Raw genomic sequence first — 26,020 nt, 5'->3', positions numbered from 1 at the left:
GGACGTCCCAAAAGACTGGAAGAACACTAATGTCATCCCCATCTACAAGAAGGGCTTAATGGAGGATCCAGGATCCTCCTTATCCTCTTCCAACAGGGTTTTCGTTATGCTCTTTTAGATCAATTACAGTAAACTTAGAAATGAGGAAAAAGCACCCCAAGACCAATCATTCAACCCTGTTAGTTCAGCCTGCAATCTGACTGCTGTGTTCTCTTTTCTGAAACTTTATGTCCTGAGATTATCCAATAGAGAGGTAATTAACAGATGTTGATGTGAAACTAGAATAACACCCAACTCACTCTACAGTACTAAAGACAAAAGAAAAGATGACTTAATTAAGAAATACGTGCAAGATAGAATTAGTTAGTAAGAAAGCACTAATCAAGACTTAAATCCATTTAAAATATTAATGACTTAGACTCAATTTGCACAGAAATGCAAACAGAAATGCAGAATTTCCGCTGTAATATTGTCTCACCTTTTTGGAATATAAATATAAGTTTGGAGTTCTTCCTGGAACTGGAATACCAGCTTTAGTCAGTTTAATAAAATATTTTTGCACTCTACTGGCAACCTAGAAAAAACAACATGTGACAATTAAATGTTAAATTAAATGTAACAAGCCTTCACTTCAAAGTTTTGCCAGCATTGCTACGTTGGTGCAAGGACAATAAATCCCCATTTTCTACTTTGTGACAACTACTCCACAACCATTGCCTAATGTTGCAATGCTGCATTTGTAGGATCTCCAGACACTTTGACTGCTTTTAGAAAAAACCCTACCCTTGTTTAAAAGTACGCAGGAAATCGAGCTAAAATTGTGATAGAAAGGAAAGAATTTTAGTAGTTTGTTACCTGTCGAAGCTAAACAACTTCTTTCTTAACAATGACAGATATATTATGCATAGTTAGCATACAGAACGTACTTCTACATTTTATTTATGAAATAAGGAAGCACTGAAACCAGATGAAGCTGTGGATGCCTGATCCCTGGAAGCGTTCCAGGCCAGGCCGGATGGGACTTTGGGTAACCTGGTCTAGTGGGAGGTGTCCCTGCCCATGGCAGAGGGGTTGGAACTAGATGATCTTTAAGGTCCCTTCCAACCCAAACCATTTTACGATATTTTAATTTTTTCAGGTATGGAGAAATATATGTATAAGTATAGATACAATCAGAGATAAGATAATCTTGTATATTGAAATACTTAAGTATACTTTTACCCGAAAGCGTAGAATTGAAATAGGAGAAATTAAAATAGTGTGAACACAGAATATCAGCATTTTTTACTTCTGGTCAAAATGGAGAAATTATGTCATTTTAGGGGAAAAATCTGAACAAGTCAGATGTAGAAATGCTCAGTGTCTCCACATCTGTGTCCTTTTGTGGATCTTGGACCCGGTACAGAACTAATTTTCTGTCTGCGAGTATTACAGTGTCTGCCCATTCTACAATATTGAGGTGCAGGAAGTTCAGCACTCAAATGTAACTCAGTTTGAGGACAGTTGGTGTCACTATACTTGCCATATAGAATTAAATGCATACATAAATTAAACAAACAACTAGCTCTCGGAACTTTGTCATGGGCTTTGGGGCACTTTTAAAATTCTGTATTTGAGATTGAGAATAAGAGTTGCACTGTTGTTAGTGAAATGCAGGCCCTGCTGTTACATTTTTAAGAAAAAGTAATTACTGAAAAGATACTGAATTTTGTTTATTGCTGTTTTAAAAAAAAGACATCTACAAATAAATCTTCTGTGAATCTGTATCAACTGCTAGGATAACAGTGAGTGACATCACTACTACCACAGCACAAGCACTCAAACAATCCCAAGCAGTCAACTATTTTTTGTAGTAAAATAAGTTTTATTGCTTTAATTATGAACATTACAAAAAATAAACCCTCCTTTTTAATTCCTTAGTTTATGAATTGTTTTTTTTTTTACCAGAAAAAGCCCTCAAGGCTTAGGAGACTGTATCCAGGTTTCTCTTCAACACTTATCAGTGCTTCCTAAGAAGCTTTAAAAAACAAAACAAACCAAAAGGTCAAGGAAAGGGATCACTTCTCCAAGTGTTTTACTTGTTACCTGCTTTGCTGTTCTGTTTCCCAGTTCATCAGCTATCTTTTGCCACCGTCGGGACTCTACTTCCTCTGGTGGATACTTCAAAAGCAACCGCTCGAGTTTTTTCTAAATCAACAGGGGAAAAAAAAAAAATACATCTTTCCTAGTAGAGGTATGAGTTGTCAAAAGATGAGTATCTACGTAAACATGACTCTGAACTTCTAAGTCCTTTACACATTATCACACAATTTGCTTTTATTTTCATGTATATTAACACAGCTACAAAATGGAAGTTTCCCATTACCTGTTCCTCTACAGTCCACAGCTGGTTAAAAGTTTCAGGTTTGGTCTCATCGCAAAGTCGTCCTCTTATCATCTGCCCAAATACAGTGTATAAAATGGAATACATGTTAGAAAAAGTACAGCTAGGATAACTTGATTTTAACCCTTTTTCTACCTAAGTAAAACCAAAACCAAACCAAATAAATGCATGAAAACTTGAAATAAAATTTGCCTAAACCAAAAATAAGTTCTCTGATTTGAATACATGAATGAAACGTCATCACCAACATTAACATATGAAGTTAACAATTAAGACTACCCACATACCCATATTAAAAAAAAAAAAAATTAAAAAGTAAATTTTGTAAAATTTTATCTTTCCTTTTGTAACAACTACCTGTGGACGACTGTTTGTAGAACCTTCTGGACCATCACTTAAAGGCAAGACAGAGTACGAAATAGACTCTCCATCCTTCTTGGGATCCAAAGGACTTTTTGGTCTTGCAGGTATACCTACTGTAAGCAACACAAAAAAAGAACTATTAAACCTCCACATTGGTCATTTCTTTCTTGTAACATATGCTCACTTTCCTTTTACCTTTGTCAAAAATTAGCTTCACTCTCCTACTGTTACGTTTTCGGTTTTTGAATTCTCTCTCAAAGTTTCCAAGGCTAGTGGTGTATTGGTCCCAGGCAATCTCAGGGAGCTGAACAACTCTCTGAGGATATGGAAGACCCATATCAACCTGAAAATAAGAGTGAAAAGTGAAAAGCAGTATTTAATGCAATTGCTGTATATCCAAACAAAATGCTATGAATCCTGAAAACTTACGAAAACCTGATACTACTTTTTAGCTAACAGCAGAATTCAAAATCAGAATTTAAGTGCCATGCAACACACAGTCTTTTTAAGGAGAAGCTGTCTTTCAAGAATAATACACAACAGTGCATAAAATATGCAGCGGCACGGTCAATGATGGCTTATTGAGCATAAAACTTTAAAGCCTGTATTTCACAGTTGAAATGAGATGTTTCTGACTTCAATATCGTAGTACTGTCTATCTGTCTTTTATTTTGTTTAAACGTATTGTTTTCCCAGGACCTGTACCTTTCTTAACACAGAAAACTACAGGACTCGAAGTTTTGTCATCTGATGAACCTAAACTCCTCCCATCAAAGAAATCAATGTGTATTTTTACACTGATTTTGTTCTCTTCTGCCTTTATTTAAAGGTCAACCTTAAGAGTCTCATTCCTTTGGTTTGGAGACAAAAATACACCAGATACTTTCAACTAGCATCACTATTTCCCCATACAATGATTATCAAATGCAACACTTACATCATGCATGCTATTAACTCATCTGAAAATGTAATGGAAAGACAACTACTGAAACCTTTGGGCTTGTATCAGACCTCTCATTAAACCTAGGTCTCTACGAACCTAGGGAAAGAGCACCATAAAATACCTACTCCATTCTTCACTGAAGCACAACATGTTGCTACCAGACTAGAAGGTCAAGTGTGTTTGCCACTGGTAGACAAAGCAGCAAGAAAGTATTCAAGCTTTAAACATTTTTTCAGTATCCTTGTTACTACAATTTTTTTCAAGCTTGAAAAGAAAATGGTTCCTTATCAAAATTAATTCTCCACCATCAGACAATATTCTATGATGTTATCCAGATCTCAGGTGTGTTTTCTAGTGTTCATTTTGGTTTCAGGCTATGAACTACATTTCCTGCGTTTTAAGAAGTACCCTACCAAATTCAGTCAAAGCACAACGTTTATTTTTTCTAATGAGTAAAGTTATGAATTCTTGATCTGATGCCTTATTATGAAGTACTTCCAGTCAGCTGTAGATTTCAGGTTGTCTTAAAATACCTACATTACAATTAGAAATTTAAAGATTACATTCCTACATACCAAAAAAAGGAAAGAATGCAAATCTAATAAAATCAATGAAGACCTGTGACTTACTGATTTAATAACCAAAGGGCCATTTATGCTCGGCAGATAAAGGATTTTAAACTCATAATGTTTACACAAGTATAGACAGAATTGTCTTGATTCCTATAGATGATGAATTACTCGTTATTAAAAAAAAATTCCAAGTAAGACTGAAGAAAAGCCCATTGAAATACCTTCTTCTGGAGTCTTTCCACAAATCCAATAGGATCTTTCAGTGCTTCTCTCTGGTGTCTGCCTAAACTTTCAAGGTCTTGAACTGCTTGAGTACGTTGAGCCTCGAGTACAGCAATCGTCTGTAACAGTCTCTGATAACTACAGAGACAAAGGAAAACATCTCACTAAATTTGTCTTTAAAATGACACCCCCCCAATCTAAATACTAGCCATGATTATCTATTAGCATCTACCAGATTTCATAGCTTATCTGAAACACTTCATAGACATTTTTACTGAATTATATAAAAAATTACGTCAAATCTATTTTAAGTAGTAGATCAATTTATATAAACCCATTAAAAATATATTTTAAACCCCCAGGGATTTCCTTTAAAAGTAAATTCTACACTAGCTAAAACAATATGGTATCAGGGACAAGCTATTCATAGTCTCAAAAGCTGTGACCAACAAGCTTTGCTTACAAAGTTAAAAAAAAAAAACAAAACACAAAACAACACAACACAACCTAACTTCTCTCCTACTTCAAAATCAACTTCCTTCTACCCCAATACAAATGACTATACCACAGAATTTTAACGTTTCACTCAGCCACCCACAGGGTGGACAGGAATGACTTAGGAACTGTATCTAAACATCCCATATAAGCCTCACCTTTGAGCAGAATATGAGAATAACTTATGAAACATAACAATAAAACAAGGAGCAAGTAATTTGCAAAATAAATACATATAAAAGATATTCCCCTAAGAATACAGAAGTTGAACGAAACCACCAGCATTCCCTCAAACCTGCTGTCCCAATGCACACACAATTTTGGTTTTCTATTTAACAGATACATTTGAGAGTCACTGAGATGACTAGCATACCTGTAGCAAATAACACACGCTTCCCAAGCTGTTTTCTATGAAGCTAACTCAGAGTCAAGAATTCATACAATATTTTAACACAGCCTTTAAAAAACAGGTAATGACATTTAACACCTTTTATTAGCTTTACAGTTACAGCTATCCGCTTCAGTTTCTGAATCATGTAGTTATTACTCATGGCCCCTGTTGCTGCAAATTATTATGTATCAACCTAACTTTTTTCACGAAAATGTTTTCTGACATTTAATACTACAACTGTATTTTTGTTCAGCGCAAAATGCAACCTAATGTATACTCAAGTCAGGTAAGATCTATTCACTATTACACTATTTCAGTAAACTTTCTATTCCCTTATTGCTAAAACAAAGACAAGCCTAACACGATGAATTCCACATATAGAAAAGATCCAGAGGTTACTGAGCTAATGCAAATTTTTCAACTGACTGCACTGGTAAGTGGGTAAGGCTTTAAGTGATGGGAAGTAAACAGCTTCAATGCAAAATACAGGTTTTGTACCATCAAATATTTAAGTTTCTACCTAGACATGAAATTGCTGCCTCCCCATGAAAAAGGGTAATTTTCTTTCCACTCAAATATAATATTTGAAAAGATAAAAATATAGCCACACGTTCTGAAGTTTGAAACGAGAAATACTCATTTGTCTGCACCTATTCAAGTTTACAGGCAACTAAGACCTAAAATGCTTGCTAAATAGGCCACTAATATTGGAACAGTAGTGGAATATTTTCAGTACTGCAAAAGTGCTCCAGTTTCTTCTAAACAAAGTTAAATAATTGGGCTATTCTTGAAAAGGTGAAAAACAAACTTCAGAAATAACTTACAAAAGCAGTGAAGGCACATCGAAACTGGCCTAAGACAATACTGCAGTTCAGATTGTTCTGGGCTTACAGGAATCATCATATGTAGAATTAAGATCTTTACTTAGTTTTTACAAAAAGCATCTAATTACTGCCTAACTGCACTGGGCAACCTCTGTCCATGCTCAGGTGGACAGCCAGCACTGCTTTTGCAGAAGCCTGCCTTGCATGCTCCACAGAAACAAAACCCAGGCAGGCTGCTGACCTGTTTGATGTAGATGCAGCCGTAAGAACACAGAAGAGTTTAACGATATCTGGAGAGATGATTTAACCTGGAAAACAGAAAGCCTTTTTCTATCAGCAGGTGCCAAAACTTCTATACAAGACTTTGGAGTTAACTCTAGTCACAGTAACGGCTCTATAACATACACAAAAAATTGCATCTAAGAGATGTCAAATGAATACCTGCCTTTCTTTTCTTGAGCCATTGTACCTCATTTATTCAAGTTGTATTTAAGTGACTGTTTTTCCAGGTGAAATTGAAAGAAAATAATAATTGCATTTAAAACATTTACATACATAGAAGAAAAAAAGCAACGAAATGTTGGTGATTTAGATGAAGTGCTAATTTAACGATGATTCACATGTGTAAAGTGGGGGAAGAAATCATCTTAATGAGGTGGCCTTAAACAATTAAGTCTGAATGGAAAGAAGAGAAATTACACTTGGGGAGAAATAACAAACAAAACAAGAACATTCAATTCCAATTACTTAAAACAATCATGTGACCTCACTGAAGCAATCAAGGACTTGAAGATAAATGTTCAGAAGCAATACCTCTGGTCTTCATGGAAACATGTAAAATATTACAAGAATCTCAGGATCATTCAAACGTGTCCTGTGATGTTGATCTGTAGCTACATAGCACTATTACCATGAAATAATTCAAGAGAGAAAAAGGGTTTTTTGAGCAAACTGCTCAGACAAAAAGATTTCCTGGCACTTTTTGCATCTCCACTAAAGAATTATATTAACTTGGAGCTATTTATAACAGGAGCTATCATAAAAACAAATTCAGTTTTTATGAATGAATATATTCTAAAGCCCAGGAATAAGAGTGCAATTTTATCAAGCGAATAACAGAACTACTGAAATGCACAAAAATGTCCCCCTTTGGGTCTTACATTGCCAAGAAAAAAACTGAAAATACTAATCCTGAAATACGTAGTTTGCATATTCCACATTCAGGTACTTCAGAATTGCTGCAGTACTGCACTCTCTCCAAACCACCGCACGGCCTTTAAATTCCAATATGACTTTTTAACCAACTGTATCATAATATCTGCATACATTCTTTTAAGTTTTGAACAACTGCTGCTTTCACAAGTTTGTACAGGCTTTCAGTTCTCTGGCCCTACATGACTGTAACAAAGCCAAGCATTTCTCTGAAAAAGCAGGCAGCCAAATAACAACGCACACATTGAGCATACACATCTTAGTTTCAAACAGTAACATAATACTTTTGCCATAATAAGAGAAAGAAACTAAGCGCATCATTTCCAAGACTATTAAAAAAAAAAAAAATGAAGGGAAAAGCGGACAACAATTCTACTATCCATCTTCCAAGGTCCGTTGTAAATAAGCACAACAATTATGATTCAAACCACCTCCTGCAGTTGCGCTAACATTCTCCAAAACTGAAAAAGCCTAATGAAGTAACTGGAACTTTGCTCACTAGCCTGCTGTAAAACGGGCTCCATCCTTCAAATGAGGCAATCAAAGAGCAACCATCTCTGAATTATCTAGCTACAGTTACATAATTTTCTCTGAAAGATCTGTGAGGATTTACCAAGGAAAATTATCTCACATCTTCTGCCAAAACAAAAAAAACTCATACAACTAAAAATACATAATTTGAGTAAACTCATAGTCAGTCATATCCCCCTACACTGGATGAAAGTTACACTTTTTTCAGTTCTAATTACTAAATTGTTAGCACATACAAATCCCGAAGCAGTTTTCTTTGTAGGAAAACTTTCATTCTACAGAATGTAATTCTGTGTTTTTACAATCCTAGTATTGAAACACTCTTGTAATTTCTTAAATCATGTTAATTGCCAGAAATCTTCCAGAGGAACACTTAAATAATTCAGTATAGTATATAAACTGATGCTGAAAACACCTTGATTAAAAAGGGGTTTTGAGGGATCAATGTTTAAAAAAGGAAAGCCACTTCTTAAAGACTGATCCTAAGCAGCAGGGATTCCAGCTGATTCAGTTGTTCTGCTGCAGTGACAAGTACTTCACTCTTTTGGATGGCTCTACAGAATAATAATCACATAGCAGAACCGTATTTCTGGAAGTCCTGCCATAAGCAATTAGTTATTACACTATTCATTTCCATGAACCTTGTTCTAATAGCGATTAGGAACACAGCAGGCACCTCTCTTGTCTGTGTAAGGCTTGAAAATAGCGTAGCTACTATACCTTAATGAGACCCATTTCCATTTTGATCCACTTTTCTGAGATTATTTTCAAGATGCTTTTACCCCCCCCATTCTTTCCATCCTGTGATAACACTACGTACAGAGTTACATCACAGATTTTACTTTCTTTGCATCAGGAACTAACAACGAGCTTAGAAACCACTATATATATATATGTGTATATATATATATTTGGAGTATATGTGCCTTAAGAATAGCATGTTTCTTAAGTTTACTCTGATTTTTTATACTAAATGACTTAACACTAGCCTGTACAAGAGGCCACGTCATTCAGCATTTTAAAATAAATTCATTTCAGTATTACAACAGGAGTCATTCAGTCACAGAGGCTTGTCCCTGCATGGGTTTCTAAAGGTTTCTTCTCCCTTCAAGAGAAGAAGGTACTGTACTTTAAAAACTTAAGCAAATGAGTGATGTAAAAAACTGATTTACAAAATTAAGATTTTAACTTTTAGGTAGCTAATTCAAATTAGTGGATGAAATAAAATAAATAAGTGAAGTTTTTCAGCTAAACTGTGGTAAAAAAATGTGAAGCATCACTTTTCTCCTGTTGGACAACGTAAGGGGCAGACATAAAAGTGTCTGGCTGTTGTGCAGGTAGGATTTGTTTTAAATACAGAAGTATACACTTTTCATAACAAAACATGGCTAAAATATATGTAGAAAAAATATCTACCTAAAACAAACTTTTTTTTTTTTTTGTATTTCCAAGAGCTGTTACACAAAATCGGTAACAATCGGTAATCGGGAGGACTTAAGCAAGTCTTTGTTTTATTGCCATCTACTGGCACTCTAGCAAAGTACAGATTAAAGCCTGCTCTCCTACACCCAGTCATTTATCACTCTGGACTTTTCGTCTACTAACAGTGATTCAGAAAAAAATCCCTTATTAGATGCTGAGCTAAGAAATTATTAGATATTAAACATGTTATAAGACTGCAAATTACTGTAGGAAAAGGAGAACCCCAAGCAGTAAAAGACTGGCTCCCTAGAGAGATCTTTAAGTCAGATCAAACAGCATCTTCTCATTTCAAATAAGTTCTATTTTTGTTCGGGCTTGGTTTGTTTGTTTCAGTTCATAAATATAAAATAATGCCCTCAGCTTTTAAACTTGGCCTGAAATCTTTGCCAGTGACATGATACAGTAATTTTGACACTGTAGAGAGTTTCCTGCAAGTTATTTTGATGTACATCTGAGATTTTAAAAGATCTGTTACTGCACTAGGGAAAAGTGGTGGGATTCAATGCTAGACTTGGAGAACGCACACAACAGCAAGGAGGAAGCCAGTAAGATTGATGAAGAGTGGCCCTTCTTTGATCTCCCTTCAGAAACAGAAAAGATTTTAAGGGCATAATCAATAAGGGCATATATCAACTCTGTCAGGACTTATAAAAGCACCTTTACCTGAAGAAAGCAGCATACGGTAGGTTTTTCCTTACCTAATGTTTACATACTACAACCAAAGTAATCTCCTTATATAGCCAATTCTGTAACTCATTATGAAATTGTTTTCCACTCTAGCTTAACCTCTTTACACGTACTGTAATTTACTGTGCTTTACCCATATTTAATATTTGTTACTTCAGACCTTTTAAAATACTTCTGAGATAAGTAAATAATTAAACTGCATCTCCATTTTATACATGAAACAACTGAAGTATACACTAAGTGTCTTCCCCAAGTCTATCATACCAGCAGCAGAACAAAAATTGCTATTTCTGAATGCCAGCTTCAGGCTATAATACACACCTATTTAAAACAACACAGAACTAGGCCAACATGCACATTTAAAAAAACAAAACAAAACCCTAAAACCAAAGAAAAAACACTACTGCAGTCTTTTACCTGGATGCAAAAGAGCCTTTTTTCCACTAATTTCACCCTTTTTTCTAACTTTCACAGCTCCAGACTTTGTATTTTAAGCATTAGAACAGTATTTTATTAGTTATGAACTTGTGATGTCCCTTTCTGTCTTAAAACCTTAACTCTGCCCCAGAAACAGAACGCCCACTCATCTAGTTCTATAGGCTTCATTCTTGTCAAGAGCTGTCCACCACACTCACCAGGATTTAATATTAGCTGTACAAATGCACCCTTACCAAATATCCACATTTTCAGGAAGTTTTCAAAATTTTTAGTAGCAATTAAGTCTCTGTGCCTCTGAACAAACACGTAACTTGTTTCAGTCTTGTCAACATGAAAGGTTAAAACTTCATCCATCAGTCCTCCCCTAGTTAACACATTTTAATATAGCCTTTTCGTCTTCCGTTAACAGCACTTTTGAAAAGTATTTGCCTGCAGGACAGTGACATTTAATAAGGAAGAAGATACAGGTCCCTGTCATTCCCCTACCTTCAAGGCTTAGAGTGACATGAGGAAGTGGCAGTAAAATTGCTTCCCTCACAAGGGGCACAAAGACAGACACTGACAGCACACCCCCAACTCCTTCTCCTCCCTTCTCACCATCTCTAATGAGAACGATCCCAATTCCTTTACCTAGAGAAAATACCACATAGACACCTCCAGAATCTCCATTCAGATATTCTTCTCTAACAGGTGGGGGGGAAGCAACCCTTCGGAAGGGGCTTTCTTCCAGAGATGAAACAGGAGCAACCCATATCACCATGAAACTGCCACAACTGTACAGAAATCCTCTGAACAAAAAAAAAAATCTGAGAAAGTTGACAACACTGATTACTGAGCTCCTTCAACTCATGCCACGTTAGTTTATGCAGGTTTCCACTAAAACCAAAGGAAGAACCCCCCCCAGTTATTCAGGTGTATATTCTTGCTGTAGGAACAAATTAACATACTCCCTCAAGTACTCTGTTACAGTAATATCTGAAGACTATAGCTGGATTACAAGAACATGATAGGCAATCATGAGAAGCTGAATGTTCTAACAGCAATACAAAGAATTATTCACTCATTTTTTGGATAAGGAAGAGGAAGAAAAGTTAGAAATAAGAAAGAAAATGAGCAAAATCTATCTTTTTATTAGCATTCACTATAATAAAACACGGACAAACACAATTGGACCTCGGCTTACGAAGCACAAAACTTTCAAAGGTTGTTATCCAAAACAACAGCGCATCGTCACCCTGAACTATGCAAAGCAAAATAAAGATGCGCAATAATGAAAAATTAAAAATCAGCTGGCTCTTCCTACCAAGAAAAAAATTTAAAGGAAACCAAAAAGTAGGATCTTTCATCCTCTCAAAATAGCATGTAAGTACTTTCTAGTACCAAAGAAACACCTATCTTGATTAGAACTTCTTGCTGAGACTAGAACACGCATTAATATGTAGTGTTCATATAATTCCTTTCTAAAAAGATACTCCCAGTCAGTTTTGCAGTTCATGATGGGGATGCTGTCAAAACTTTACTTAAGACCAGAACAAATACTTAAGACTGTTAATAAAGTTATAATTTCAAGCTAGGTTAGTTAAAAGTGAAGAATAAAGATACTCGCATTCTTACAGCAAATGCCAGTCACCATGTGCTTGTTTTCTTGGTGGCATCATTACGCTTACTACTATTTAGTGAAATAGTTGTACATCCCTACCAAGCAGACAATTATGTTAACGTAATTTATTCCTTGTCCCACCAGACATACTTTACATTGGTGTAACTGTTATAACAAAAGCAGAAGTGGCAAAGTGTAATTAAGTGTCCCTTGTATGCATAGACAAACATACAGAGCCTTACTCTCCACACAGCTGTGCTGGCTGAATACATTACTACCCCGTGTTTTCTTGGGTTTGTCTCTTTTTTAACGTCAGGACCATGAATTTCCTATGGCATTTTGTTTCTTGTTTCATCTGATATTTCCTTAGATCCTTAGATGGTTTGATCATCTAGGATCACCTAGGATCCTTAGAAATGGTAAGCATTCCAAATGAACAGGCGGGAGAATCAGTTTCTACCTTTTTCTGTATTAAAATAGTAAGCTGTGGGGTTTGGAGTGTTTTTTTTTTTGTTAAATTTGTCCATTTTTCCCCCATGATTTTTGATCCCTGTTGATCAACAGAAGCTGGAAAGCCAAGTTGAGTTCCTGTATGTTCTCTAAAAACTGGCAGTTTGGAAAGGGGGAGAGCCCACAACTACTGCGGAAAAAGTAGTTGTTTTCCTACACAGGAAAAAGGCACGCAGAATTCAACTGTTACTATGCACATTCTCTGGTCAGTCCACCAGCACACACATCCACACATGCTACCAAGTCAGCCAGCAGGGAAGCAAGCTCACGCTCTCTCCTCCAGGATGCGATGCTGCAACAGAGGACTCTTGGAGGTGAGAGCACAGGCAGTAAAAGAAAAGCAGGTATCAGGCAGATCACGAGAGAAGAGATTTCAAGGACACAAATCCAAAAGAAATCAAGCTTTGTTTTCCACAGGATGCGTTATTTAAATGAGGATTGCACTGCGTTTGACAGTGCTGTTCACTAGGATTGTGCTGTGGTTGACCGCACGATAACTATGTTCAGAGAACGAAAAATGAATTTAACAAATCTACGTGACATTTAATGGCTCCTAGAGTAAGCCTATTACCAGAGAGAGAAAAGGAGATGCAGCACATGCCCAACGCATTATCTCTTGCAAATTAAGAACTCTATTATTTAGCGTTTATTGAATAGTTTATGTAATTATAAAACATGATTCTATGATTACGAGGATACTCTTAACTAAATCTTAATCTTTAGTCCTGCAATAATTTTGCGTCACTTATAACTTTTCCATTGATGAGTATTTATAAAAAGAACTGATCTTCTAAAACATGATAAAATAATAATGCTGGCAGTAAATAATTCTCAAAATACTTAATATTTTAAGCTGCTGTACATGTAACAAGGATTTCATTAATAAATGTAGTCGTATGCCCATTACACTATCACAACATGTTTTAATAACACAATTACCTGCAATACTGAAGTGCTGTTGATCAGAAACTCATATTAGAAGTTTCTAATTGATTTGTTATATTTCTATTTTGCAGATGAATTAGTTGCAGCATTCAGCCTCTACATGAAATTAAATTTTTACTTAAAGCCAATTTAATTTTTTGTTACTTACAAAGAACACAGACCAATCTATCAGACAGTAGAAACTACTCTCTGAAAAAACGTACCAATTTTCCCTACCTTTAAGTTTTACATTAATAGGTAGTTTATGAAAAAAATCACTGTAAGCCACACCACTCTTGTGTGGAACAAAGCAAAAATTAAAACACAGTGTAATCTAACATATATGGCATATATGCATTTTTTAAAATTATTAACTTCTATTATCCTTCAATACTAAAAATGTATACTTCATCGGTTCTTCTATGTTGATGATATATTCTACATAGTACCCAGAGGTTACACGTTTACAAAATAGTTGCTGTCCGGTAACATTCTTGACCCCAGTACCAATTAAAACTGCTACTACAAAAAGGAACTTCATTTACTTGATTTGTATCAATTCCCTTTATTTCTTAAGATGAAACAATGTAACAGCCAAAATCTCGGACTAAAATTATGTCTCAGAGGAAAACGAGACAAAGGTGTCCTTAAAAATAATACAGGAGGATGATTTATTCTCTAGTATTAGCTACTCATAGCTACATGACATCACTACAAAGGAATGTTAGATTACCTGATTTATCTGTATGTTAAAATAAATCCATACTGTGTGATGAATTTGACCTTACTTCTGAGATATCTATCTGAACCTATGGGGATAAATTACAAAACTGATGTAGTGTTTTTATTCCTCCCCAACACATATGAAGATAGACATGGAGATTTTATCTTAAAATGTATTAATGAAAAGCAGCTTAATTTTTCATACTAACTCTCATTCAGTTAAGGAAAAAACATGGTGCAGGTAAAATTAGGAGTTCGCTTTAGTGAAAAAGCCTGCTACAGGATTAAATTAGTTAAACTTTAAGAAAATTCTGTTTAAGGCAGTTCTCAAATCATTGGTATGGCGAGGCTCACCAAACCCTATTCTAACAAGTCAAGTGCAGTAAGATGAACTTTCATAGAGAACTGTTTTAATCTGATTCATTAGGCAGAAACGTTTGTGACTGAATAAAATACAAAACCTGTACCACAGGAAATGTCACAGATGCTTCTTTTCTTTCTCACATTCATATAATATTAAAAGTGCATCCAAAGACATTAACAGTATTACTATGAATAGTCAACTAAATACTAAGTCTCATTGTACTGTCCTACATGGTCCTGTCTTTTTCCAAGGCCTCTGCAACAATACAACCCACAGTAAGAATTCACAAGACTGGGTTTTAAGAGATGTATTAAAATATTTCATTTTATCCTGTCTTCAGTTTAAATGTCAGTACAGCTATTATGATTTTAAATATTATAAAGTAATAAATGAAACCAAAGAAATATGAAAGTATCTATTTACTGAATAAACACAAGGTCCTAACTCCTGCAACTGAATGCCTGTAAGCAAATGCTCATGCATAATTCTTATGTTTCAGTGGGCTTACCTACCTACAGCCCTACACAGTCCCTATAAAGCTACTCACAATTTACAGGCTCCTAGAAATACACCGTATAATGCATTATATGAACATGAAAACTCAATTCCTCAATTGCATTTTCATCTAGAACTCAGAGTGAAGTATTAAACAAAAATTTTCCGTCGTGCAACCTAATACCTGCCAAAAACTGCAAATCTCCAAAGAGAGTAAGTAGAGAAGAAGAAGAAAAAAAGAAAAAAGGGCAGTAAATGAAACACTGAGCAAAGGGGGAAACGTACTGAGAATAAAATGATGCATAAGATAGAAAATTTAAGTGAGGTACTGCACTTTAAAAAAGAATTAAATTATAAAAAGATACATCAAAGAGATACGAGAAACTCTTGAGGAAAGACATATGCAAAACACTAAGCACAGCATAAAAAATTAAGTAGTGTAAAAAGACTCAAATCAACAATTTCAGTTTTGATGAAAATATCTCAAGAGAAAATGCAAACATTTCTGAGCTAGAATATGAGAGCAAAATTCTAAAATATCCATCAAACCATACTTTTCTGGGAGGAATCATAATACACAAAAATTCAAATTGTGTGTGCAGTAACAGAAAAAAAATAACATCAGCAATACGTTACAATTATACAACCCCCCAGATCAGTCTGTTATTATCTACACGAATGTCTACATTGCGATAAAACTTCTGTTTAGAGATCTCAGATCTGTTTTTGTAGGAGGGATCTATTTTATTAAAGAGGTTGTGGAACATCCATCACTTCAGCTTTCTCTCTGAATGATATTCCAGAATTTGCTTTCTGTGATAATTATTTTTCCTATTATATCATCCAGTTTTCCCAGAAATATTCACATATGAATGTTGTTTAAACATGACAACATTCAAAAAGGAACAAAATACATACAAAAATACCACAATACACATTTAGTTGTTTTTCTTATAGCAAGTCTTATCAAAAGCTGTTGAAGGTTTCAGTATATTCATATTTTATCAATGTTACAATAATTTCTTGGAGAGTGAAAATCAGCTGTATGAATGTGTATGTCATCAAGCTATGTAATATAACAAGAAATAATGTTAGTTTACAGATATATCAAATTGCTTCTATGACACAGAGGAATACACCATTTTTCCCCAACTGTGGAACATCCAAAGAATGGTATTAATGGCTTCTTGAAGAAACACCTCCTTAACTTAGCTAAGATGCTAATGTCTCTCTGAATTTGCTTTTAAATATAAACCAGAGAAAAAAATAATCCAATCCATAAAGACAGTTTAATCACAAACTGGTGAAGGACAGAAAACCAAAGCTGTGTACCATATGAAGATCTGACAAGCAGAAGACCAGCGTCCTTTGCTTAGCCAGAAACATCACAGACAACGCCAACAGCCTTCACCTGACAGCGTGGGAACCCTGGAATTCTTTGCATCAGGGAAATCAGGGAAAACATTTCTGCTAAAATGTTGGGGGTTTTTAGTTATTTTAGAAAATAAGCACCAAACGAGATTAAACAAGGGTATAATTAAGACACTACTGAAGAACTGTAACACATGAATTAGGAGTATCCTCTAATGAACTTTGGTATTTTTAAGATTTTGAAAAGGATGTAGTGTACTGCATTTGATTAAATCTTGAACTATGAAGTTACGGATAAAGGACAACTGCAATCAAATATCAAAATATAGACTTAAGTTCTTTAGAAGGACCCTATTATCATGAGGAACCATCAGAATACTAGGTTTATTTTCTTGCAAATAACAGATTTTCTTGCAAACAACAGACTGCCCATAACTTTCCAATTATATCAACATTTTTTAAAAGGAAAAAAAAATCCAGCTACCTTCAGTAGCATGCTTTCCTTCTGAAAAGTAGAAATTATCCTTTCTTGATCTAGAAGAGAATTCTAGCTTTGACTTTTTTTGCCACCAAAAATCAGTAAAATATAAGATAGGATAAAAATACCAGCAATCTCTCTTGGAATTCTGCACTCAGGCAGCAAGTCAGTGGCAAGCTACAAAGTCCTAGTTGCAATTTCAAAAGCTCTCCAACAAGCTCTCACAAACAGGCTGCCAACCTGAACAATAACTAGTCGTATCTACAGAGCAATTATGTATACTCAAAAGCTAACACTAGGGCACGATCCTGAACTTTTTCAAGAACAATTTAGATCTATGTTTAATTATAAGAACAGAAAAATTTCTTTTATTTTTACAGTTATTTACATTCAAGTGCAGATTTTGATTTTTAGAAAACTACGCATTTTGGACATCTTTAATTTGAAAGAAGTAAAAATCTAGGCTACATCTAAAAATCTGGTACGATCTTTATCATTCTTTTCCTAATAAATAATAATAATAATAAAAGATACATTACTAACGTATCTTTGTACTAACATAAATAACTGTGATAACTAGTAAAGTCATCCTACATACAGATAGAAAAACATCCAAAAAACATCAAAAAACAACAGTCCATTTTTCCCATTCATAATTTAGGAAACAGCAATCTTCTATCTACCAGGGAAGTGTCCATACACTTTGGGCTGATGGCTGAAGCTGCAGATATTTGGTCATTATTTTGAAATCATAGTTTATCTGATTAAAGTAATTTATTCGTATCTAATATTGAACAAAATTTCATTATAAAGATAACGCAACTATAATACCAAAAAAAACAGTCAAACTTCTGCTGGATTAAAGAGTCATCTGTACCTTGTGCCCCATATTCACAACAATTGTGCTGTGATTATTTACAGAAACTACTAGCAGTGGTTTAACTCTTCATATGAAGGAAACTGAAGATCATCTGCATTTGGCCTTTCAGTACTCACAACAAAATGTAGAACATCTACTAAACAGCAAAACACAGAAGTCAAAACAGCGTTACAAAACTGTGCAATAAAAACTGTTGCTCAGTCTACCCTTCGAAGACAAATTTTTTTCTGTGTAAACTTTCTTCACTGAGAAAATTGCCCTTTTGTTTCAAGAATCTTTCAGAGTTACCACAAATGCACGATTACCACAGTTCTACTTACAGACATTCCGATGATAAATATAAAAACAAGTTAGTGCTCTTTGCTAATAATTAGAACATGTATATATTTACATTTAATGAATATAAACAGCAATGTAGACATTAATTTACTCCGAAGAAAGTTCTCAAACTGCTGCATTTGATCGATTTATCTTCCTTAACATAATAATGATGCCTTTCCCATGACACTTTGAAAATAGGTATCTAACCTTGAATTCTATGTACAACAGAATGATAATTTCATAAACTGTATGTGCTGTGCCTACTGGATATGCTGATGAATAACTGAACTCTAATTAAGGGTTATAATTCCTTTGGTTTTGTTTCCAGCTATTTTTTTTAGAGAAAAGAGGTAACACATGTGTCTTAAAAAAAACCACCGAATTTCTGACTAAAGAATTCATATTGCTAGAAATGTATAAACCACATTGCTGTACCATACTGCATATTAAATAGAGTTCAATTTTGTTTGGGGTAGAAACAAGGAAGAAAAATGAAGACTGAAGAGTATGAAAATTATAAAGCACTTAAATTTTTGTGAAAGTACTTTAAATATGTATTAATTTATATACTTTTGGTAAGAAACAAAAGCAGAATTCATGGTTACCATAGTTACACATACTCTTTGTTGTGTTTCAATGCCACATGATCTGATTCAAAGTAATACACATCAGGCTCTTCCTCATCATCCTCTGCAGTGTGGATGTTGGCACTCTCTTTGGCAGATGGTACATATCCAGCAACAAGTCTACCCTCAGAAAGTGGCTTTCTTAGTCCATCACTCCCATGATCTCCCGTATTACAATTTCTCTCTTTTTCATTCTGTTTAATTTCTTCAGACTTTTTGGGAGATCCATTGATATTATTAATACCTACAGGTACATTCTTTTCAGTGGGACTAAGATTATTTTCCTCAACCTGTCCGTTTTCTCTACAAGGAGAGTTATTTTTAGTAGGGCTACTTCTGGCAGGGGCAGCCCTTCGTGGTGAAGTTCTCAATGTATATCTGTGTTCTTGAAGTTCCGACATAGATGTCATTTGAGCTGAAACACAGTCCAGCACTGAAGAATGTGGTTCAGGTTCACCTGAGATTGATGCACTGTCATGATGAGTATTCGGGTTGCTATTGGTGTTTTCAGCACACTGTTCCTTAGAGGCACTACTATCTCCTACAACATCTACCTCCTCCTCCGAATCCCTTAACAAAGATGACTGGATTTCAGAAAAGGACCCTGTAGCTGGCTCATCTGCCTGATTAGCGTGCTCCTCAGGCAAGCAGTCATTTATTATTTTGTGGTCCTCTAACTTTACCTGTTCTTGAGAGTTTGTGCAAGGCACATAATGGTCTACAACACTGTCCTCCTTGCTGCTATTAAGCAACAATGAAGAATGGGCAAATGAGTTTCCATTTTCTGCTACTGTTTTGTCCTTGGACATACAGGAACCAGCACTGTTTTGCTTAGCGTTCCCATCAAGCTGACAGTCATCACAGTTAAGAGAATTTGAGTCTCTCTCACCAACTCCATTGACAGTCTGATAACCTGCGATCTCGTCAACTATTGCAGAATTATTAAATCCTTCTGCACAGACATTCACCTTTTTAACTTCCCTTTTGTCACAATCATCCAATATAAGACATCGACAAGCTCGCTTAGTCCCTGTGGAGACTGCATCATTGTCCGACACTAAGCTTTTATGCTCCAATGACTCCTTCTCTGTTTTAGTAGGCAAGTCTTCTTCTGAGCTGTTGGGCGCCTCTGAACGTAGACAGCGCTTAATCCTTTTCAAAACTGGTGAAACAGGTTCTGCTTGTTTTTTTTCACAGTTTTCCACAGTTTGTTTATCAACATTATCTTTTTCCGAAGTAGACAGCCCTCTCTTTCTAGGGCTCACCCATGATTCCCGAGCACTCTGTTGTTTCAAATCAGTAGTTCTTCCACCGTTACTTCCCTTCTGAGTTTGCACAGACTCTGGCCTCTTCTTTGGTGACCTTGACCGTATTTGAGGATGGGGTGAAACTTCCTCTGGATGAGCAATACTACGGTTTCTTAATGTTCTACCACAAAAGTTTTCATCCAAACCATTTAAACCCACTGTAGATCTTGTAACACGAGTAGATCGAGAAGCAGCCATACTATGGCAAGTCCCTAAAGTATGTTCATCATGATCCACTCATTGGGAAACCTTCAAAAAAATGTAAACAAAACAGTCAGAAAAAATATTTTAAGAACAACTACAGACATAGCAAATGTGAAAAATATATTGTCAGAAATGTACCTAAAGTAAAACCGAAGATGCCTATGCAATCCATTAATACCACTTTTTTCTGTGGTATTTCCTTAGGGCATTAAAAAAGTTTTCCACCCAAGCTACAAAGTAGCTGACTTGGCATATGTGGTTGTTCTGGCTTTAGTACCTGTGTGTCAACGCTGTCCGTATTTATGTAAGGCTGGAATGTTCTAGTTAGGCTCCAGTTACTACAATACATTATTTTTATGTATTGTACGTATTATATAATGTATTAGTATTATTGTTTGTCTGGTCAAATGAGACGTATCAAATCACATTCTTAATATCCCACAGTTTCCAGTTACATGGTTTCACATACTAACAAGGAAGCCATTAAAATTGTATTTGCTTGTTCACCTGTTGCTTAAAACAAAACCAAATCAAAACAAGTAAATAACTAAACAAAATTGCAATTCTAATTTAACAAGGAATTAAAAAAAAAATCCCACCAGTAAAAAACAGTTACAGTCATTAATAGTAAAAATGAACTAAACCAAAATACCTGAACCAGAATCATAAAATCATTCAAGTTGGAAAGGACTTTGTGAGGCAATCTAGTCCAACACTGCTCAAACGAACATCAAGACTAAATTCAGATTTAGTTACACAGGATATCGTCCAGCTGGGTCTTGAAAACCTCCAAGTACGGATGTTCCACAACTGCTCTGGGCAACCTGTTCCAGTGTTTAATTGTCCTTATAGTGAAAATGTTTTTTCTTAGACCCAGGTGGGGCCTCCCCTATTTTTGCACCATTTACATCAATAAAAAGCCTAGCTCTATCTTCTCAGTAGTCTCCTCTGAGCTACTTCATTTTAAAATTTTTCACAGAGTTGGTAAGATGAATCATCACCTAAATCAGACTTAAGTAAATTCAGACTTGAAGCTAAGTTTAAAAAGTCCGGTTTGAGAGTGCCTGTATTTCAGGGTGCAATGTAGAAGTACTCGACTTGCCAAATCTCAAAATAACATTTTTAACAGAAATCAGTTCAGTCTTATCCTTCTATTCATTTCATCTTTAAAAATTCAATGTGTCAAACTGCATATCACCACAAATCTGTCATAATATCCATGATAATGAATAGATTCACATTTGTACATAATGGCATTCCTTCCCTTTTCCATCTACCCAAATTCCAGATTCTACAAACCTGTTCAACTGACATATGATGTGAGGACTTAGAATTTTAAATACAGAATCAAGCCTTTTACATGTTATTTAGAAAGGCTCAAAATGACAAATGGAGGAAAATTGTTTCAATAGGTGTTTTCCATCTTCAGCAAAGGAGAGGGGGAAGAAAACCATAAATTCTCACAAATCTACTATTTGGGTGTCAAATGGTCCTAAAGCAGAAAAGAGAGAACGGACATGACCAGTACATCTCTTAAGCAATACAATTCTGTTTGACAATTAACAGTAATTACTATAATGTCTGTTTAGGTATTCATAATGCAAGTAGTATTTCTTAATGAAAGTAATGTATTCTAAAAGTATTGCCTGGTATAGCTCTACATACAACTGTATAAGACAGCACATCATTTTGCATAACTAAGAAACAGTAATTACAAAGTGGAAGTTTCAAATGTTCTCAAAACTGCATTGCATCTGTGCTGCTACAACTCTCCTGCTTGTTAGCTGTTCCCGTTGCCGTACATGAATGCCTGGAAAGGGGCACTGTTTGTATTTCTGGATATACAGGTAAAGAACTGCTATCATACTAACTTCCATTCTGACCATTTAAAAGTTAACGATGCAGAACGAAGTGTGAGATGTCCAATCAACTCTGTCTTAAGAGAAAATATGAATAATACGAGAAAGAGCAAATGAGCAAAACATCAGTAGTTGAGCTGAAGAGAGAAAAAAACCCCACGTAACTATGTGTTGTCTATAATGGTTGTTTATATCTATTTTCCACATGGATAAACTTGCCTGTATATTCTCCCCCTTTTACACACAAGCTCAATACCTTCTGAAGAGCGACCTCATTTGGGGTTGAACACAAACATGAAAAACAGGGTCATTTAGATATTCCATTTCACCCAGGTTGTTCTAATTAAGGCTAGCACACATTAAGGATAAGTAACTGACATTTCAAATGGATACCAATAAAATAAATTAAACCAAATTCCAACGTACACTTTGGCGAGTAATTACTGCTGAACTCGACAGGCATTAGAAATAATATGTAACACAGAAATCTTTACAGATTTGTTGGCATGTTACTTTCTAAAGAAATACACCTTACATAAGTTAAAAAGTTGTTATTTTCTTAGTACAAAATGTAAAACACTTACCATTGCAAAACTAGAAGAAATAGAAACTTCTGACATTTCATAGAGCGGGCTCTCACTGCACCACTAGAAAAATATCAATCACCATTGCTGATATCCATGATGTAATCCAAATGCCTTTTTACCAGTTTATGCCATCACCCATCACATTAACAAGATTTTGAAAACTGTTGAGAAAAAGACAAAGGCATCAATAAAACATTTAAATTATTTCATTAAAAATTAAAAAGAATGCAACAGGACACATAAAAAGTAGGATTTTTTTTAAGAAGCAATTATCAATTTTACAAGTGTCCTACATAAAGAACAGTATTCTATAAAGTAATTAGTAATTAAGAATGTGAAATCCTAATTCAGGTTTCAAATATAAAATATCTATCTTGGTTATTTTTAAGTGATTCACTGTATCACCCTAAAGATGTGGAAGCAAATGAATTCACAACACAGTCGTGCTAGGGTGTTCAAACCTCAGAAGACACTTGAAGAGACACAAGAAACCAAGTAGTGAAAGATATTACAACAACTAATGAATTGTGAAATGCATTGTCAAATATATTTTATAATTAGATACACAGTGAAAAACAATTATTTAATTTTAATCAACGGAGCAGAACTCAAAACTTACACTGGCTACAAATCCCTGAATAGCCTTCACCTACACCACAGGAGTGAAACGCTTTCCAGAGTTCACATTAAATCTATTCTTCACCCAAGGAAAAAAATGTGTACTACTTTGTTTATAGTGGAAGTTAACCCATTTTCATATTGAAAGACAGAAATAAAATTTATGCATCCAAAGCTACATAATGCTTTCAGTTGTCTCCAGAGTTTGGGCATCAGTGCCATTGCCCAACAACTACTACTTGAAAAAAACATACCACGAATTGCATTTAATTTAAGAACATCTAGTTCTTATGGAGGCATCATATATCACTATAGAATAGTGATTACTGAATCCTTCTTCAGATTCTATTGACTTCATAAATGTGAACTTATTTTCATACTGACAATTCAGAAACTTTATGATGCGAAACACAAGCTGACACGTTTCTCTGCATTTTTCTTTCTACACGGTTATTATATTTAGATTATATACTTCAAATTACCAGTATGAAATCGTAAGAGCAGAAAACGAATTCCCCATTAAGTTGACAATTCAAAATATAAAATGAGCCAAATCAGAGGTTAATTACGTTGAGTTAAAGTAAAATTCAATGATGAAAGATATTTCTATAATGATGTTACATGAAGTATCATAAATTCTATTATATGAATAACTAAATCGAATTAGATTTCAATTACTCAGTGGAATTTCTTAATTTAACAGAAAAGAACTGTCATAATAAAAGGCAAATAAAGAATGTAAAAACAAGGAGGCAAGGAAAAACAGTTGAAAATGCAAGAGATAAATGACTGAAAGGAATGAGCAAAAAGAAACAGCTGCTACTTAGCCATACCAGGAATGGAACTAGGAACATAAAAAGCCCCAGTATCAAGTGACTTCAGCCTGTGTCTCCCTGCCATCCAGCTTCTTCTGGTTTTAATATTTTGGTAAGTTCTCAGTTACTTAAACCTGTATTGTTGCTTTTCCTACAGATCCCTTTAACTGACAGGAAAGCGATATACATAAATAGCAAAAGTAAGGCGAGATTTTGACAGATTTTTGCAAAACCCAAACAACGTATCTCAAGAAAAATCCCATAGCCTAGTAACTTTCGTAATACAGAAAATAGAGAAAAAAAGCCTGAAACAAAATATAACAGTGAATCAATCAGAAGGAGGTCTAATCTCAAAATTTTTAATTACTTCACCAGTCCATAAGTAAAGAATATTCGCATAAGTTGCTTCAGGAATGGCTGAAATACTAATGTCAGTCTTTCCTCAGATTTGTACATGTTATCTCCCCTAATTTTCTTTCCCCTAAAACAACCTTATTTTACTCACAGCAGGAAAGACACAAACCCTGCTGCGTCTAGTTGCATCTGGGGAGAGAAAGAGCATTTTAGACACAGCACAAAGAATGTGTAAATATCACAAGAGGAGAAACCAAGGTGGGGGAAAAAAATGTTTTATCTACTCAGGTTTTTTTGTTTAGTAGCAGTTTCTAGAAAAAAAATAATTTAAAAAAAATAGAAAACTTTCATCAGGATACACAGAAATGACTGCACCTCAATTACTGCTTAAACACTAGAAAACAACATTCACAAAAGCTTACTAAGTGAATAATTAAATAACTTCTCCCAGAAGTTTCCGTTCTTGAAAAGAAACTAGTATTTCTTTACATTTCACAGCCAATTAGAATTATTTTTTTCACCTGGAATAACCACATCTTCCATGGCAGAGAAATTCAATGGAAGAGTAATTTAGTGTTTTGGACACTGCTCATTTTAGAAGATATTTATGTGTTGGAATAAGGAGTGCAAGGGAAACTAAATACCCTTTTAGGTCTAAGCCATTCTTCAGGGAACCACATCAACATTAAAGAAAGAGAATATTGCAATAAAGACTCAAAGCCTAAAGAGAATGAATCAGCTACTATTAACATGGTCTGGTTTGCAAAGCCTACTAAAAATGATAAAGTTACAGCTGAAAACAGAATATAATGAAGACAGAGACAAAGCTCTGAAGTAAGAAAGGGGCTCTAAATTTGTCTCTTGTGGGGAAGGACCTGGGGAAGACATCAGTGTTGTGAGTGTTGATGCTGAAACCTTAACCGGAATGGTCATACATTAATCAGTATGGAACTTCAGAGTGAGACTGAAATTCAACCGCCTACAGAAATTTTTGATACGTACAATTAAGAATTTGATGACAGCACAGGATGGAGTTACATGGAGTTTTTAGCATTTGAGAACCCTTAGTTAAAGGGGTTTAGGTGAACTCTACTCATACACACCATAGTCATAAAACTATGCTAGAATTTTTATTTAACTTAACCAGTAGCCTATTTAGCAAAGCTAGTGAATGTTGAACTGTGTGTGTGAAAACCTCTAGCAACAGAGAAAACAAATGGAGATGGAAACCAATAGTTAAAGACAGGAAAATGAGGAAATTCCTTCCTAAATATGCCTAGTCTAATGGAAGGTGTCCCTGCCCGTGGCACGGGGGTTGGAACTAAATGATATTCAAGGTCCTTTCCAACCTAAACCATTCTATGACTCTATGATTCTATGCAGAATAAACAATTTCTTCACTGGGTTAAGCTAGTACTGGGTATCTGGGAAACAAGTCCAT

The 26,020-nt window shown here is 35.0% G+C and overlaps 1 protein-coding gene across 4 annotated transcripts in view; it reads right to left on the bottom strand.

Annotated features, from left to right (window-relative positions):
* ZZZ3 (zinc finger ZZ-type containing 3) overlaps nucleotides 1–26,020 on the bottom strand; it is a 60,247-nt gene that overhangs the window by 12,069 nt on the left and 22,158 nt on the right. For 2 of the 4 annotated variants that reach the window (XM_074596647.1, XM_074596648.1), the window contains exons 2-9: nucleotides 22,790–22,953; nucleotides 18,830–20,391; nucleotides 4,483–4,621; nucleotides 2,942–3,089; nucleotides 2,741–2,859; nucleotides 2,366–2,437; nucleotides 2,086–2,187; nucleotides 479–574 (exon numbers count right to left, since the gene is read on the bottom strand). In XM_074596647.1, the coding sequence (XP_074452748.1) occupies nucleotides 479–574; nucleotides 2,086–2,187; nucleotides 2,366–2,437; nucleotides 2,741–2,859; nucleotides 2,942–3,089; nucleotides 4,483–4,621; nucleotides 18,830–20,340 (2,187 nt within the window). In that variant the 5' untranslated portion in view covers nucleotides 20,341–20,391; nucleotides 22,790–22,953. The remainder of the gene's footprint in view (nucleotides 1–478; nucleotides 575–2,085; nucleotides 2,188–2,365; nucleotides 2,438–2,740; nucleotides 2,860–2,941; nucleotides 3,090–4,482; nucleotides 4,622–18,829; nucleotides 20,392–22,789; nucleotides 22,954–26,020) is intronic. The other 2 variants (XM_074596649.1, XM_074596650.1) reach the window with 1 other exon arrangement.

This window comes from Larus michahellis, chromosome 8 (assembly GCF_964199755.1).
Source record: "Larus michahellis chromosome 8, bLarMic1.1, whole genome shotgun sequence".
Classification (NCBI taxonomy): domain Eukaryota; kingdom Metazoa; phylum Chordata; class Aves; order Charadriiformes; family Laridae; genus Larus; species Larus michahellis.
This window is presented reverse-complemented; position numbering and strand designations above follow the sequence as displayed.